General features: G+C 44.2%; 1 protein-coding gene across 7 annotated transcripts in view; it reads left to right on the plus strand.

Moving 5' to 3' along the window:
• The window catches only part of CC2D2B (coiled-coil and C2 domain containing 2B), a 1,917,855-nt gene that overhangs the window by 1,854,148 nt on the left and 47,064 nt on the right, over nt 1–16,643 (plus strand). For 6 of the 7 annotated variants that reach the window (XM_078643430.1, XM_078643435.1, XM_078643436.1 and 3 more), the window contains one exon: nt 13,655–13,777. The exons of the other annotated variant lie outside the window; for it this stretch is intronic. In XM_078643430.1, the coding sequence (XP_078499556.1) occupies nt 13,655–13,777 (123 nt within the window). The remainder of the gene's footprint in view (nt 1–13,654; nt 13,778–16,643) is intronic. 7 annotated transcript variants of the gene reach the window in all.

Consider the following 16,643-nt stretch of genomic DNA (forward strand, 5'->3'; position numbering starts at 1 on the left):
ATCAGAGAGTGTATGCACATTTGTATGGTAGTTGCAAGCAAAAAGAGTACAAACGCAGCGTTTCCCTTCCATTGCTGCTTATTTTTATATTTTGCTTCCCCCCTTCTCTGAGAACAAACGCACGGGGTAGCTATACAAATATGTACGCTACCGCATCTACTGACACCTTTGTTAATGGCCTGCTCGGCATTGCAACAATTACCTGCAGCACTGCCCTAGAAGCACACCATTACCAAGCCCTAATTACTGTGTCATGTTATTGACTCTGTTATTTAAATTTGCCATAGTTATTGCCTTGATGTCGATTCACATGCCTCCGGCTCTGTCAAGGCAGTTTTACGCTATTGTTGTAAAAAGTAGCCTCTAGATACAAGCACTGCATAAATGCTTGTTGATATAGATGGTATCAGAATAGGACAAGGCTTGCACCTATAGCAGAAAATGTGCAAAGTTATATAATACTTTGTTATCATGTGGGAATTTAACAACATTTATTGACTGGAATTTCAAATGTTCAATGCTAATGTGCTGCGATGTACAGTCCACGCTGCTCTTCCTCCTCCCATTCCTTTTTTTTCTCCCAGCAGTTTGTTGTTTCATCCCAAAATAGTTTCCCTGCTCCTCCATGACCCCCACTGCTCCCATCTCTGGCAGTCTGTCATCTTGCTGCCATTTGAGGAGTATGATATGTCCCTAGAGCAGGCTTTAGCAGCCCCACGTGTGTCTCATCCTGGTCTGATGCAGTTTATAGGACACACACACAAACACACACAGAGTCCTTAAGCTGCAGGGGGCTCTATGGCCAGTGTCTGGAGTCTTATCTCAGCCTCGCCAGACTATTTCACTGGTCTCTAAAAGACCATTTACATCCCATGGGAAATGGTCTACGAGGCTTTGTAATACACTTGATGAATACTGGCAGCAGTGGTTCATGTGTTGCAGAGGCCAAAGCCTTTTAAAATGATGCTTCTTTCACGAAGTATGTTCATGCTGTTTATTGACTTTTTGCATGTCTCTGCAGTCCCTTAGTCACCCCTCCTGTTGCTACTCCATCACTTGTGTCGGTTTCCCTGGGCCTTCTCCCAGCTGTTTCTGCTTGAATTCCCATCCCCTGCCAGATCAGCTAACAGCCCTCTGATACAGACCTACATCGAAGTGTTGAGGTTTTCATAGCTAGAGCTCCTGGGCTCCTGGCTAGCACAGTCAGCACCAAGTTTAGAAGAGCCTACCTTTGGCTTAATCAACCCTTTTCTCCACTTAACCCGAGGTGCCGGTTTGGCAGACGGTGTAGCAACTCTAATGCTGAGCTGAACTTGCTCCCCACTTACTTTAGTGTCCCTGCTCCCATTATCAGCAGAAGGAGTAGGTGGTTGTACAAAAGAGTCTTCCCCATGGCTAGCGATATCAGGGCCCGCTACAAAGTGCAGTGAGGAGGAAGGTGGGGGAGAAGATGGTGTTGCTGGAGAAAAACAATCTTCAGCTGTCAGTGAGAGTCTTTCTGTCAGTTGGATCTCTTTAGATATCACATCAACTTTTCTGAACAAAAATCTATCAATGGTAATCTGAGTGTGACTTTGCAAAGCTCCGGGGACCACCGGCAGAGCTTTCCACTTTCCCATTTACCCAGATGCTGCTAGAGCCCCCACTCTTATGTAACAGCCAACAATGGACCAAGCACAGTACCTTTATTCGGGGGGAGCATAATGTTTTGAAGACCTTATGACACGTTATGCTCCAAGCCTTACAATGCAAGACCAAGGGCTTAATAGAACTAAACAATCCAGTAGAGACAGCTATCTATAAGGAAGAGTACAGGCAGCGGTTCACAAAAACCAAGGGGAATGGCCCCACCCTGGTGATGACAGGCGCAGTACGGACCCACCAATGGTCCGGGCTTTCCCAGGTATGGCCCATGCGTGTCCCATGCGTGTCCCATGCCACAGTAGACCAGAAGGTGCTTTATAGCAAGTCAGCAGTAGGAGGCGGCTGAGTCCTTGTCCCTCCCCCTAGGACCAGTGAGGTGTGGGTTTTGCAGTCCCTGGTGCAAGCAGCAAGTCCACAGCATCTCAGCATCCCACACCATTGTAAACCATGGCGTGCCCACCATAGACATAGCTATCCTTCCTCTAGGTGGAGTGGGGGATAGCCATGTCTATGGTGGGCAGTCCCATCCCTATGTATATATATTTTTAACTTTCTCTGGTGTTAGTAGACTTTCTGCCTCCCAGAGGCAGATCGGAGGCAATTATTCTATCTCCCCCCCAGTGGGGCAGAAAGACTGTTGCCCCATTTACTTGGGGCGAGGGTATGGCCATGCCCATGCTAGGCAGCCCCGCCCCATATTTATATAAAACAAAACCCTTTAGACTAGTGGGCTTTCTTGCCACCCTCGGGTCAGATTGGGGGTAATTACCGCCATCTGCCCCCAAGGGGGGGCAGAAAGAAGAATGTTGCCTGATGTTGTGTTGCTGAGTGCTTGCTGCTTGCATTAGGGCCTAATTACGATGTTGGTTGCAGTTGCCTCTGACTGACACCGTTTCGGGAAAGGAACTGCCCAACCATAGGTCTGCAGTTTTAAACTTTCACTTTTCAATGGGGGCTTGGATGAGACTGCTGCAGCACAAGCTCCCATTGAAAGATGGAAGTTTGTAAACATCCTGCACCTTGTGGCAGGCACCTCACCATAGGTGCCCCCAGGCCCAAATGACGAGGGCCAGGGGGAAAGAGGGCTCCACTAGGGCCCCCCAAATAAGGTTCCGACAGCTGTGAGAGGCCGACATAGATTGGCTGTCAGAAACCGACATCATAATCCAGATGGCGGAAACGCCGTCCTTAAGGGATTCCGGGTGCTTTCTGACTGGCCGATGGGCTCCTTGTGCCCGTCGAAACAGTGTAAGATTCCCCCGCTGGTTTAAACTGCGACTGTCGTCTTCATAATATGGTGGTGGGACATTAAACCTATCATGTTGGTCGGAAGCCCTCCGACCAGCAGTCAGAGGCTTTACGACCGACATCTTAATCAGGCCAAAGTCTTTTTTGCCAGGCACGGCTAAAATTTCTTATTGGGAGTTCCATCTTAAATGTATAATCCACTTATCTCTGGAACTCCTTAAATCTTTTCCTCACTTTGCCCAATCTCCAACAAATTGGAAAGGATGAAAGCGTGAATTTCTCGCATTATTAATCTTCAAAGTTAGGTGCAAGTTCATAACGTGCAGCAAAGCCATGACAAAGCTAAAACGTCTTTTTAAATGCCGTGTTGTGTAAACCTTAACTCTGCAGATGTTAATGATATCTGTAATATATATATATATATATATATACATATGTGTGTGGGTTCAACAGGTGTCATTAGTTTTGATTTTGAAAAGAAGGCCATTAATAGAAACCCACACTATCAGCTGTGGAATTTGTACTGGATTTTATTTTCATAACTTCATACATGAGCAGTTTAATTAGGTTTTCTGGTTAGAAAAGGCATTGTTTTTTATCAGAGAAGCCCATTCTTTCCTTATTGTATCAATGACCCTAGCCAACAGATTCACATATTTGAAGTATGAAAAACATCTGAGACAGAGGGTGACCTTTAACCTGTAGCCAAACAATCAGAACCTTTATTATATGGAAATGCTATTGTGGCTTCTGTCTGCATTTACATATTGTAGCGACTCAAATGACTCAAAATACTCGTTTAATTCCAGAAACTGCTCTTTTATGAATGTGCTGAACCAGTGAGAACTTTCTCGTATTCAAAAGAGACAATTGTATGGTAGATTTAGCACGTTTGATCCTAAAATGTACTTAGGAGACAGCAAGGATTTCGGATCTCTTTAAGGTTGCACTGAAAGAATCAATTATACGAGCCCCACACTTGCTAATTATTCAGATTTTAAATGCAGAGGACTCTGCCGACTGCAAATGAAAGACTCCCTTTGACAGAGACGTTATTTAAAGCTTCATGTTTACATCTGATTTGAGACTGTGGATTGTTATAACCACATGGAAAATGCATGTTGTGCAAATTGGATTTGCTCTGAATTGCCTGTTGCTTCGTTATATTTATGTATATTAAACCCACGGCAACATGTGTAAGATTTCTCAATGCTAACATCACGCATGCTGTGACTCTTGGTTTAAACTACATTCACACTTCCCTTCAAGGAGATGACTGGCTATGTAATAGGAGTCAACCCATGTGCTTCATTACTCTAAAACCATGTATATAACACTATACACTTCCAAGAAGGGCAAATGCATCCGTGATTAAAGGGATTCTTAGGGTAATTTTTGCTTTCACTGACATCATATTAATGTACAACTTTGTTTGAATTCATAACGTTATTGTGGGCACAACAATTGTGAGCACAACGTAAGATCCAGGGGCCGTTTGTGTGCATTACGGTGGCATTAAAACTCTTACGAGCCCATTTTCAAGTCCTCGCTCTGTTCTTGCCTGCTTAGATTTCTTTCCCTTTCCTATGCAGGGTGGGCTCTGTTTGACATTTTCTCTGCCAGCAATGCTGACTTCCATATTAGGTTGGAGGTGTTTGGGTGATAGTGTGGTTACGTGTTCACAAACCTGGGAATCCTTCACTTGGAACCAGATATTCTGTCCTTTGCCAATGCCATCTTCTTGTGGAGGTTAAGGTGCACAGAAGAAATAAATACTAGACCTTCAAGTAATTATGGATATCATACCATACACAAACCCTCCATCTTATGTCCTGATCCCAGCCACATTGAATTAAACATACACAGAGGAGATTTCATCTTAACTTCTCAAAATCATAAATTACTCACTTCAACAAGATATATTCACCTCATCACTTAATTCAGGTCAAAGTAACCCCCTCCTCAGGAAACCAAGCCTTGAACACAACAACTAAAAAAACATCAGACAGGTATTTAAATAACCATTGCTAGTCAAGATCATTGGGAATGCTGTTGCATCACAACTTTTGACCCACATCTCCAGGAAAATCAATTAAAGACACTTCAGTTGAGATTCTGTCCCAAACATAACACTAAGGTAGTGAGCCTGCAAATACTAGATACCACACTTAGAATTCTGGATCAGCATGATGTTTGCCTACTTATCCTAGTTAATCTTATGATGGCTTTTGACACCATCAGTCATTATTCACTCCCACACATTCTGTTATCCAAAATAGCTACTGATGCTATGGATCTAAAATCATTACAATCGTTTCTAGCTGCAAGATCTCCGCATGTGAAAAGTAAATCTCCCACAATACCACAAGCTCATTTGTTTCAACTCATCCTTCAACTTGCTTTTGGAACTCTGTGTGTCTGTGCTACTAGGCAAAATGTGTTCTCATACCAACATACAGAAAATACACAACTACATCTGAGAGTACCTATTCTGGCCAGCGTAGCCAATTTGATAATGCCACTAGCTAAATTAACACGTTAGGTGAACCCATTCCTCTTGCAAATGAGCCCCACAAAACAGAACTCTCACTCTGTCCCTCAGTGACTTTCCCCCAGGTGAAGAATGGCTTTAGCCTTGTCAGCGCTGGGCATCTCACACTTCGTAATTCCCTTGTCCAAATCTCTTGGTTTTATAATTGATCAGAAACTAAACATGATAAAACACATCAACAAAGTGTCAATAGGTACCTACTTCCAACCTCCTCTACTGAGAAAGCTGAAACCCTCCGTACTTGCAGCAGACATTAGGTCAGCACAGCAAGCATCATTGCTGTCTCATCTAGACTGCGGAAACACAGTACATGCAGGTATTTCCAGATTGTGCACTTCATCCCTTGCAGTCATCCTCCAAAAGGTGGCCAGAGTGATCCCAGGAACACCTCTGTTGTTGAGCAGCAACGAAACCTGATGGCTGAAGGGACAGTTTGAAAAGTACCACTTTAGGAGGCACTATTTATCCAACAATATTGACCCTCCTCATGAACGCCATGTGTCAGGGTACAGTGTACATTCCAAGGGGGCCATGTCTCTGACAATAGTGACACTGTAGGAGGTTTCAGGTACTGGGTTATGGTGTCACCAGCTGAACTGTTATATATCTGGCATGTTTGGCTATGGTACCCATTTGAGATGTCACATGCTTGGGTGTAGTGTCCCTTTCTTTGAATTGTCATATGTCTGGGCATACTCCCATTTCTAAGATGCCATATGCTTGGGCTCAGTATTACTCCTATGAGGTTCCATAAGTGTGGATCGATTTTTATTTTAAGGTGCCATGCATCTGGACAGAGAGATCTTTCTCTGGGGTGTCCTGCATGGTGCCTATGCAGCAGGGTATGCTGCAGTGTCCCTCTTCTGTGAAGCCACATGTGAGGTGTGTCCACACAGTTCTCTTCCCTAGGGAGAGGCTCTGCAATATTTAAATTATACCAGACTTTCACAGACCGAAATGGAGTGCAAATTGTATCCTCCTGCATCCACTGAGAGTGACTTGTTATGTTATGTTATGTTATAACGTTTTATTGAGCGCGAACAGCTGCCCCAGCAACGAGGCGTCCCGGCGCTAAACTATAACAAAACCTGAGGGGGGAAAGAGAATGGAAGGGCAGTAAGAGGTTAGGATGGGGAGAACAGGAATGTTTTAATCGCTTTGCGGACTTATTGAGACCAGTCACCATGTGAACTTTAAGAAGATTGATCTAGCTTGAGGTGGTTCTAAAACAATTCAAATTCTGGGTTACACTGAAAATTAAAATAAATCTCACTCTCAGAGTACCAAATAAAATGTCCCAGGCTATATGTAGGCCCAGCTTGTACATCCAAGTCTTAATGTGTTTAAACCAAGGTATTGACCCCGAGCCTAGGCGCGGGTCCCGTGCTCAGTATGCCATTGGATTCAAGCTAGCCTGGCTGATGAGGGGTGATACCCCAAAACTGGTCCCAGGATGCTTGTTCCTGGTCCAGGGAGGACCTGGATGGCATTGTGGGCTGGACTGTTACCATGGGGAGCAGGTCAAGACTGATTTACAAATGCCTGGGTCCAAACTGGAATGGCATGGTGAGCGCCAAACCAGGACAAAGGCACAAGTTCAGTTCAACCGCGATGGAGGGCAGGTCGGACACAGGGACCAAGTTAGGCCAGCTGAACAAAGTTTCTTAAATCCTGATTGTTGCTAGATCCCGCTTTGAAGAATTGAAGATGCGTCATGCAGCGACAGTTCCGATGAACTGCGGCAGCAATGCGAAGTCCTGCGTTGAGGGTGCCCACACAATAGCAGTTCTGATAAAGTCATCAACAAGGCTTGCAATGCGAAGTCCTGCATCTGGGATGTGTCACGCACGGCGGTTCTGATGAGCTGCGGGCTGCAATGTCCTGTGCTGCAGATGCACTATGCAGCGAGATTTCAGATGTGGAGCTATGAGTGGATGCATGATTCTGTGTCAGTGCTGCCCAAACGAAAGACCACAGCTGGGCTGGTAGAGCCCCTTCAGCCCCACTTTGAAGGAACAGGACCTGGGTGGCACCACTTGGGGGCAAGAGTCACAGTAGATAGAGTCCAGGTGCTGGGTTCATGGTAGTTGCAGCCTTTTTGGTCCCGAAGGCTCTGATCAGGAGACCAGCCAACTAGCCCATAGAGTCACTCTGGTGGTCCTTGGATCAAGATGTAGGTCCAGTTCATTTCACTCAGGCAGTAGGGCAGAAGGCAGCAGGGCAGCAGTGTAGCAGGGCATCACAATAGCAGTCCTTCTTGCAGAAGAGCAGCACAGCAGACCTGAGTTGGGTCTCAGGTTCAATATTTATACCTGGTGCCAGCTTTGAAGAAGGTTCTGGAGAGTTCCACCCCCCAGAGGTGTTTGGCATGACCTTCCTTCCTGCCTTTGCCCCAGCTCTTCTTGGGGCACAAATGACTAGTGTGAAACCATTTGTGAATGTGCTGAGGCGGAGCCTTTGTGATGTGCAAGAGATGATCTTTCCTGTCAACACATATTCCCCCTTTGTCTCACTGTCTGGGAGTAAGCCACCGCCAATCCCAGCATCACAGAAATATGGGGACTTCCACCAGTAACGGGACACTCAAGATGTGGGGACTGCAGTGTCTGTCACCTCACCGACAACATCAAGACCTTGAACCTTGAAGATGGAAAAGTTTGGGAGCAGAGGTCACATACCAACTGTAACAGCCACAACGTTGTATATTTGATCAAATGCTCCTGCGGCAAACCCTATATAGGAATGACCACACGAAAAGTGAAGCAACGTATATCAGAGCATCGGAGTACAATCAGATGCAAGAAAAACAACACAAGACTCACAGATCACTTCCTCACAGAACATCACACCCCCAATGATATGAGGTGGACCGTGATCGAACAAATCCAACCGGGTCCTAATGTACAGACACGTCTCTTTGAAAAGGAAAACGGTGGATTTATAGACTTTCCACCCATAAGATAGGTCTTAATGACAATATCCCATGGGCTTCTGTACTAAAATAATTCCTGCAAAGCCTCCTACTCAATGAACCTCTGAAGCATAGATACTATAATAATACCTACGTACCCTATCGTATGATCCACTGAGTTTCCCCAAACCCACTTGGTATCGTTTTCACATTCCCTTTACATTTCGTCACTACTAACACCAGTAGTGATTTAGGCACCAGTGCTTCACCTGGATTACTATCCTTGGGCATAGCCTTTAGCAAATATAGCCCTTTTCTTTCCTATGTTTGTTAGCAAGGTCCTCATGCATCTTGTAGGACCTGACACCATTATTTAATATCCCAAAAACCGCCACTTGCCCATTTATTCGGCCAAAATCGGTGTCAGTCCTACTTGGACCACACCCCTCCCTTCACGTCATAACGCCATGTGACGTTTGTAGCCCCTCCCATTGCCGCCTCGTAACCACGCCCATCCCGGAAGCGGCAAACATTTCATTACGGAGCCCGTCCCGCACGGCATTACTAGCCGAGCAGAGGACGGTAGAAGTAGGTTAATGGCCGGTTTCTTCACCAACTAACTGTAAGTAGACATCTTTCCCCTCAGATATCCTGTATCCTGACACACTGTCGGGGATCGCTGTGTAATCACGTAATCGAGTCGGGCATATCCTACGCCGCTCGACCAGCAGCCCCGTCTCTCACCCATTCATATTCCGATATTACAGAATATGTTCCCCGCTTGTGAAGAGCCTACCCCCTGCCCGTTGAAGCACTTGAGAGCCTATAACTAAGTAAGCCTTCCCTCCTTATGCCATGCAGCTTGTGTGTACTTTTATGTGTTACATGTGTGTTAGTCTTGCATGTTACTTAATAATAAGGGCACAATTTGCAGCGCCGATTTTTCGCAATCACCATGCAATAACTGGGTACTACGAAGGTAATTTTTGCGCGGAAATATGCACCTTCAAGAATACTTACGAGTGCGATAAACAATAATGCATGTAGCAATGCACGCACCTATTGATATGTGTATGTGTCCCAAAAAAAAAACCCACGGACACTCAATCATCACGTTATTTGATCACATGGAGGGCTGCAAACCTCATTGGCATGAAATATCACAGCACAGAGACACATCACGACGTAACAGGATAGTAAGCATGATCATAGCTGATGTTTGTTTACTTTTTCTCCCCACAGGTCTCTTTTTTCTTTTTTCGCATGCTCGTCCACTCGACTGAGCGTCTATACCACTGGCCATTTGCCATTAGGTACACAGGGGTTCAGGATAGGGTGCGCCTTTTAGGGGGCCCACACCGTCCGTCTCCCTGGTTTTTGGTCCTGAGGAATACCGGGTATTTGCCCATTGGTAAAAACATGTTGACCATCCCACAAAGACACTATAGAGATACTCTGGTCGTAACTTTCCTACCAGTATCTCGCCTTTACTTTTTAATATTGTTCAGTTGCTCTAAAATAAAAATTATGTTTTGAGTTAAACCAGGACAATTTCTAACATTATTTTTTTGCACCTACAGTCACAACCCGCTCCACTGTATTACAGGTGTTGAAGCACATCCTGGTGACGCTAGGTCACCAGGGTGGACCCCGATGATGAAGCATGTCACCACTAGGTTGGTGAGTGAGGGGTTTTATATAAAAGGATAAAAAAAAATCCTTTTTGCCAGTAAGTCTACCCTCCCGAGAATTTTTCAAACTCTTCGTTGGGGGTACTTCTCTTTTTGTTTAATTTAGTAAGCCACAAAGACCTACTACTGGCTACACTTAGTCATGTGATCCATAATACAGGCTGCAGGCACCACTAAATGGTTGGGACAAGAAAATGTCAGCTTTCTAAAAGTGTCATTTTCAGAATTGTGACTTAAAATCCGACGTCACCATTAAAGAGGGTTTTAAATTACATGTTTTTAGCCTTAAGGTTAGCCCAAGGGTCAGGGGCAATCCTTAAGAAGTACAGCTCAACTACAAGCAAAGCTGGGACACCAGCACGTGAGATATATAAAAGTAAGGTCCAGGCTGCAGCATTGTATGGATCAGAGTTATGGGGCACAACCGACATCCGACACCAAACAGCTGGGGAAAACAAGTTTGCAAGGAGATTATTAGGATTACCCCAATCAACATCACCTGTCTCAATGTTCCACTACCTAAATTTGAAGAGAATAGGTCATCTCGCAACCCTAGTCCACTGCTCTATAGGATACGCTATGAACTACGCCAGAATTACTAGCATATAGAAAGGTGTACGCGAATTACTGAATATTGATACATGTCTTACCTTCCCTTGGTTAAGATTTGTCCAGAAAAGGTTGATTGAGTTAGGCCTTGAATCATACTGGACTAAACCACATAATTTAACACCAAGTTGTTAAGGTAATCTAAAGGGTATTTACTGGCAATATACATTGAATGCCCTCCACTCTGACCCAAGATTAGGAAGGTTAACAAGTGAATTCCTTTCTATTAAGCCAAGTCCGATTCGCGGGGATTTCCTTGACCATATACAACCTTTCCTAGCAAGAATTTTGTATCTAAAGTTAAGATATAACACATCACAGATCAAGAGCTATACTATAAAATGGGGGGGGAGAGGATCTTGTCTGTTCTCTATGCACTAGATGCACTTTAGGGCCTACAAACAACATCGAAAACATTGCACATATTTTGGTTTTTTTGCCCGGCGTATGATAGGGCAAGGAGCAAATGGATTCGACCACTATGTAATTCGTTGGGATTCCGAAAACATCAAGAGGCGCTGAGGGTACTGACAATAAGTACCCGACCACATGTCATATTTGCGGTATCAAGATATTTGTTTATAGTAGGTCTAATACGGAGGAGAATAGGGCTAAAGTTGTGATATACTAATGTCCAAGATATCAGTGAAACTTACCTTGGACTGTATGAATAATTAGACATTACTCCATGTATATTTTAAAAAGGCTTTATTTAACTAAATTGTTTTACTGCAATTGCCAATTTTATTGAAAATATGTAACATTTGGCTGAAACACTTTAGATTATTTTATGGACGATGTTTTGCAATGAAATCTTTTATGGCCTTTGGCCAAAATAAAGAAATTATAAGATAAGACAATTTTTTAGATGCAATCCCTAAGCGAGAGGTAGGCCTTGCAGTAGTGAAAAAATAATTTAAACGTTTTTCACTACAAGGATATGTAAAACTTACAACTACATGGCCAACTATTTAAATACACTGCACCTTCCCTCTGGGCTGTGTAAGGCCTACCCTAGGGGGACTGACATGTATTAAAAAAGTTCTAGGCCTCGCAAAAAAGTTTATTTTGCAAGGTCAAAATGGCAGTTCAAAACTTCACACACAGGCTGCAATGGAAGGCATGAAACATGTTTAAAAACGGGCACTAAAGTGGATTGCACAAAAGGTGCTGCAGACCCACTAGTAAAATTGAATTTACAAGCAAGGGTGCATTCAGTGTGCCACTTTACTAGGGACTTATAAGTAAATTAAATGTACCAATTGGGTGTAAGACAGTTTTGCCATATTTAAAGGAGAGAGCACTGGCACTTCAGCACTGGTTAGCAATGGTAGAGTCCTAAAAGCCAACCAAAATGGGTTCAGAATACAGAAAAAAGAAGGCAAAAAGTTTGAGGATGACCCTGCAGAAAGTGCCTAGACCAACTTTCCCTAAGCAGGGTGAATGGGACAGGTGTTTAGCATTTAGCTTTTAGTTAGAAAAAGAGCACTACAATCATTATTCGAGTTTCTAGGAGTGCCAACGAAGATCCCTCAGGAACTGGGATATGTGATTCAATTTCCTTTTGTCTGTGATTAGTCAAGCTGACGATTCGAGAACTATGTATCAAAACATTCACTGGTAAGCCAGTCAGGATGGCCTTCCAAGCTTCATTCCTGGATATGACAAGTGCAGGTGCCGCTGATCATTGGAGAGCAGGTTCTTTTTAGTTGGCATAGATGGAAGTGGGACGAGTGGATTAGCCTGCTGACAAGAGGTGCAAATATGAGGATACTGTCAATGATAAAGCCTAATGGTTTTACAGCTGTGCTGGAGAAGATGAGTAGCCACAGTGTGTACGCTTTGAGACGGAGTCGCTAATGTGACTATTTGGTGCCCGGTACTTCGAGAAGATAGGCTGTGGTTCAGTTGATCATTCAGACCACTTCAGGTTTTTGATGCACTGAATCTTTTCTGACTGATAAATGGGCAACAGATGGTGCATGATATGCTATGATGTTATTTTATGGTATGTTAGATTACGTTAAGTGAGGTTAGGTCAGGTTAGTTTAGGTTAGGCTTGATTTTTGCAGGGGTTTTATATGCCAATTATTTGACCTCTTCAGGCTGTTACGGTGCTGATTGCTGCTTTCATCGTGTAGTGGTCAATTTTAATATGAAAGTTTGCTTTTTTTTGCATTTTTAAAAAGAATTTCTAAAGTTTCTAAAAACTAAGAATAAGAACGATTTTATTGTAGCTGCAATTTGTTTTTAACGAGGCATTAACATAGTTTTATGTCCTTTATAATTCATTACATTTATGACAGATTAATGTAAAATTTTACTTAAAAACTATGCAAGGAAAAACAGAACAGGTCATCATTTCACAGAAAAGGTGATACATCGCTTGATTCACAAAAGAGGCTTTTTTCCATTGTGCTTTGACTACCCTCTCTCTTTGTTTGGCAAGGGATGCTCATAATCTGTGCATGCAAAGAGACTTTTCGCTAAAGGTCACAAACCTCCTGCCTCAGGCATACTAATGAGGCAGGAATTGGTTTGCAACTCCTAGTGAAAAGATGCTGAGATGGAAAACTGCATAGAAAACCAGACCGTGATTCCAACATTCAAACCGCTGTGTGCCGGCATTGTGATCCCTGTTCCTTAAGGAGACATGGGTCACAATGCCACAAAAAGCGGCACACTCAAATGTTCACATTGGGGACTACATGCAGTGGATTCTGTGACCATTCCCTGCTCCTCCTGATGTGTGCAGCCCATACACTCGAACATTATGTTGTCAAAGTTGGACAGCTCACACGTTGTGAATGCTTAATACCTGTCCTCGGCAGTCGCTAAGCTTGTCAAATATATAGAGTGACTCTTGGAAATTCATAGTTTACAAATGCGCTTTTGATTGTACTCACAAAATGTGCAATAAATAGCTGTACACGTGGAACCAGGTAAATTCATGATTTTAAATCATAAGAGAAAGTGTTTAACTATATGTAATTTCTGTAGGTTTGGTTCAACGTGCAACAAAACAGTGCACCAATGTCAGTGAAGTTTGACCTCTCAAGGGAAGCACTCTGGAAGCCATTATTTTCCAAGAACTTTCAGCATCCAGACACGCCCACCTTACAGGTTTGAACCCCAATTAAACCCTTTGAAAAGAGTCAATGTTCTCTAACTTTTATTCGTTCTTTGATTTTTGTTTTCAATATTTTTCATTAGTATATAGGTATCGCAACGTTTTTGTTGCCTAAATTATTTCATTGAACCTTCTGTGATGCATGGAGAACACCAAAAATACCATAGAAGAAGTAGACTGTTGTGATTTCCATGAGGATGTGATATAAGGTCTCACTGACTGACTGACTGACTCACTCTACCCAGTGCCCAAAAAATCAATACACTCCTTAATTCACCCTCGGGCCCTTCAGTAGTTCATTACTAATCTTCTATTAGAAAAATATTCACTCACTGGACCCTACAGAACCTGCTGGCTATTGGACTGTAACCGTTCTCTTCCAGTATTAAAAGCTTCTGCAGAATTGGGTCAGACCCACACACAAAAGCAACCACTGAACAGACACTAGTAAAGGTTATCCTGAAAATTTATACCAAAATTCTATTAGTCACAGTATGCCACAACATACTTGTATGGTATGATGTGGTATGATATGGTAATAGATTATTATGGGCTACATATTGTCTGACAAAAGCATGGTGTAGTTTACAAAAATATTGAAATCAATATGAGAAAGCCTACATCCAATGAAGCAATATATTTTCTTTAAGATACTTAGGACACTATATTTTCGTCAGAGGATATTTAGATCACGATATTCTGGTGCCCTATGATTATATGTCAAAATACTGATAACAAAAATATCACCTGACATAACTATTATGGTGTAATCTATACTACTATTATAAAGAGAGAACACAAACCTTTGAGCCAGGTAAACTCGGGAACCACAGCGCCAATCCACACACCCGATACATCGTTGTAATCCTCAGGGTGTGCAGATGGACATAGGCTATAAAAATTAAAAAATAAATATGTTATTAAAAAATGTAAGTTAAAAAAAAGTAGCCCCTTCTGAAGTAGCGCCGGCCGCGACGTGCGTGCTGACATCAGGAGCGGCGTACATGCGAGGAGCAGCGTACAGGAGCAGCAGAGATCAGCGCGGGGAGGAGCGGTGGAGATCAGCGCGGGGAGGAGCAGTGACGAGGAGCGGCGGAGATCAGGGGAGCAGCGGACATGACCGGCGGACAGGCGGAGAGGATCGGCGGGTAGACAGTGAGGAGCGGCGGCAGGGAGGAGCGGTCAGCGGCGGATGAAGTAGGGCGCCAAGTTACCAGTCCGCAACGTGAGGGAGGAGCGGCGGCGGGGAGGAGCGGTGAGCGAGCCACAGGTAAAGGAGGAAAAACAAACGTGTGCAGGAAAAAGTAACGTGGGCAGGTTAACAGGAGGAAAAAGAAACGGGAGGAGCGGTGAGCGAGCCACAGGTACTGGAGGAAAAACAAACGTGTGCAGGAAAAAGTAATGTGGGCAGGTTAACAGGAGGAAAAACAAACATGTGCAGGTGACAAAAGCGTACAAAGTGGAGCGGGGAGCAAACAGGCCATTACAGGACAAAAAAGTGAAACGGGGCCTTACAGGAGGAAAAGGTGACGTGGGCAGTAACGTGGCAGGTTAACAGGAGGAAAAACAAACGTGTGCAGGGGACAAAAGCATACAAAGTGGAGCGGGTAGCAAACGGGGCATTACAGGACAAAAAAGTGACGTGGCAAGTGACGTGGGCAGGTACCAAACAGGGCATTACATCAGGAAAAAGTGACGTGACCAGTGAGGTGGGCAGGTTACACAACGTCAGGGAGGGCGGGCGGGGGCCCTGAGCCATAATTGCTCCCGGACAACGTCGGGACGGGCTGCTAGTATTATTTACAAAACGATACTTTTGTAAACCTTAGGCAACAATATCTATGCCCAACTATATTTCTGTTATCAATATTCTGATAACCTGCTCATAGACAGAGCTGGTTTTCCTCTGAGAGAATGCTGATCATGTTAGGTCTGTTGACAGCATCACCGACCATCATTATTGACTGATGTGAGACATCATAGGATCCTCAGGCCGCACACTAACAGTGTAGATCCTTCCTTACCTCTAGGTCCTCCTCCCATTCATTACAAGTGAGATATATCTATCTCACAGACAGAAAAAAGAACAAAAGGAATGCTGGAGTCCCTACCCCACTCCATCCCACCGGGAGTACTTAAGTCGTATTTACCCTGCATGCCACCTGTTCTTTTTTTCTGTCGGCCGACAGAATGGGTGGAGTCAGGAGGCTCCTGCGTGGCTGGGGTCCCTGCGTGGCTTCGAAGCGTCTAGGCTGCCAGTTGGCGGAACAGTGCTCGTGATCATGTCGCCCTCTCTGCCGGGCTTGGTTCTTGTTAGCAGCCAGCGTGTCAGATCTTGTAACTGCCTCATGTGGCGTCCTTTAAAGCTCCTCCTTCACTTTTGCACCTCATCTTCTGCATGCTGCAGCTGCTGACGGTCGTCAGTGCTCACAATCTTTCCTCCCACTCCTGCACAGATCACATTCAGTTAGTGATTTAAGTTGAGCCGATGGTTGCAGCTGGGGAAGGACACTTATTTTTCCGTAAGACTATAATTCAGAGCAAGAGAGATAACAACAAAAAAGGGGACAGAAGGAGGAAACATTATGACAAAGGGAACAAGCATTTACAATGCAATGGTTTTGCCTTTGTTAAAGTTAGAGCTATTGGCATTGCTTTTGACACTCTGCACTCTGAAGCTCCACTCTGAAGCTCCACTCTGCACTCTGCACTCTGCACTCTGCACTCTGCACTCTGCACTCTGCACTCTGCACTCTGCACTCTGCACTCTGCACTCTGCACTCTGCACTCTGCATCTGCATCTGCATCTGCACTCTGCATCTGCACTCTGCATCTGCACTCTGCATCTGCACTCTGTAT

This window comes from Lissotriton helveticus, chromosome 5_1 (assembly GCF_964261635.1).
Source record: "Lissotriton helveticus chromosome 5_1, aLisHel1.1, whole genome shotgun sequence".
Taxonomy (NCBI): Eukaryota; Metazoa; Chordata; class Amphibia; order Caudata; family Salamandridae; genus Lissotriton; species Lissotriton helveticus.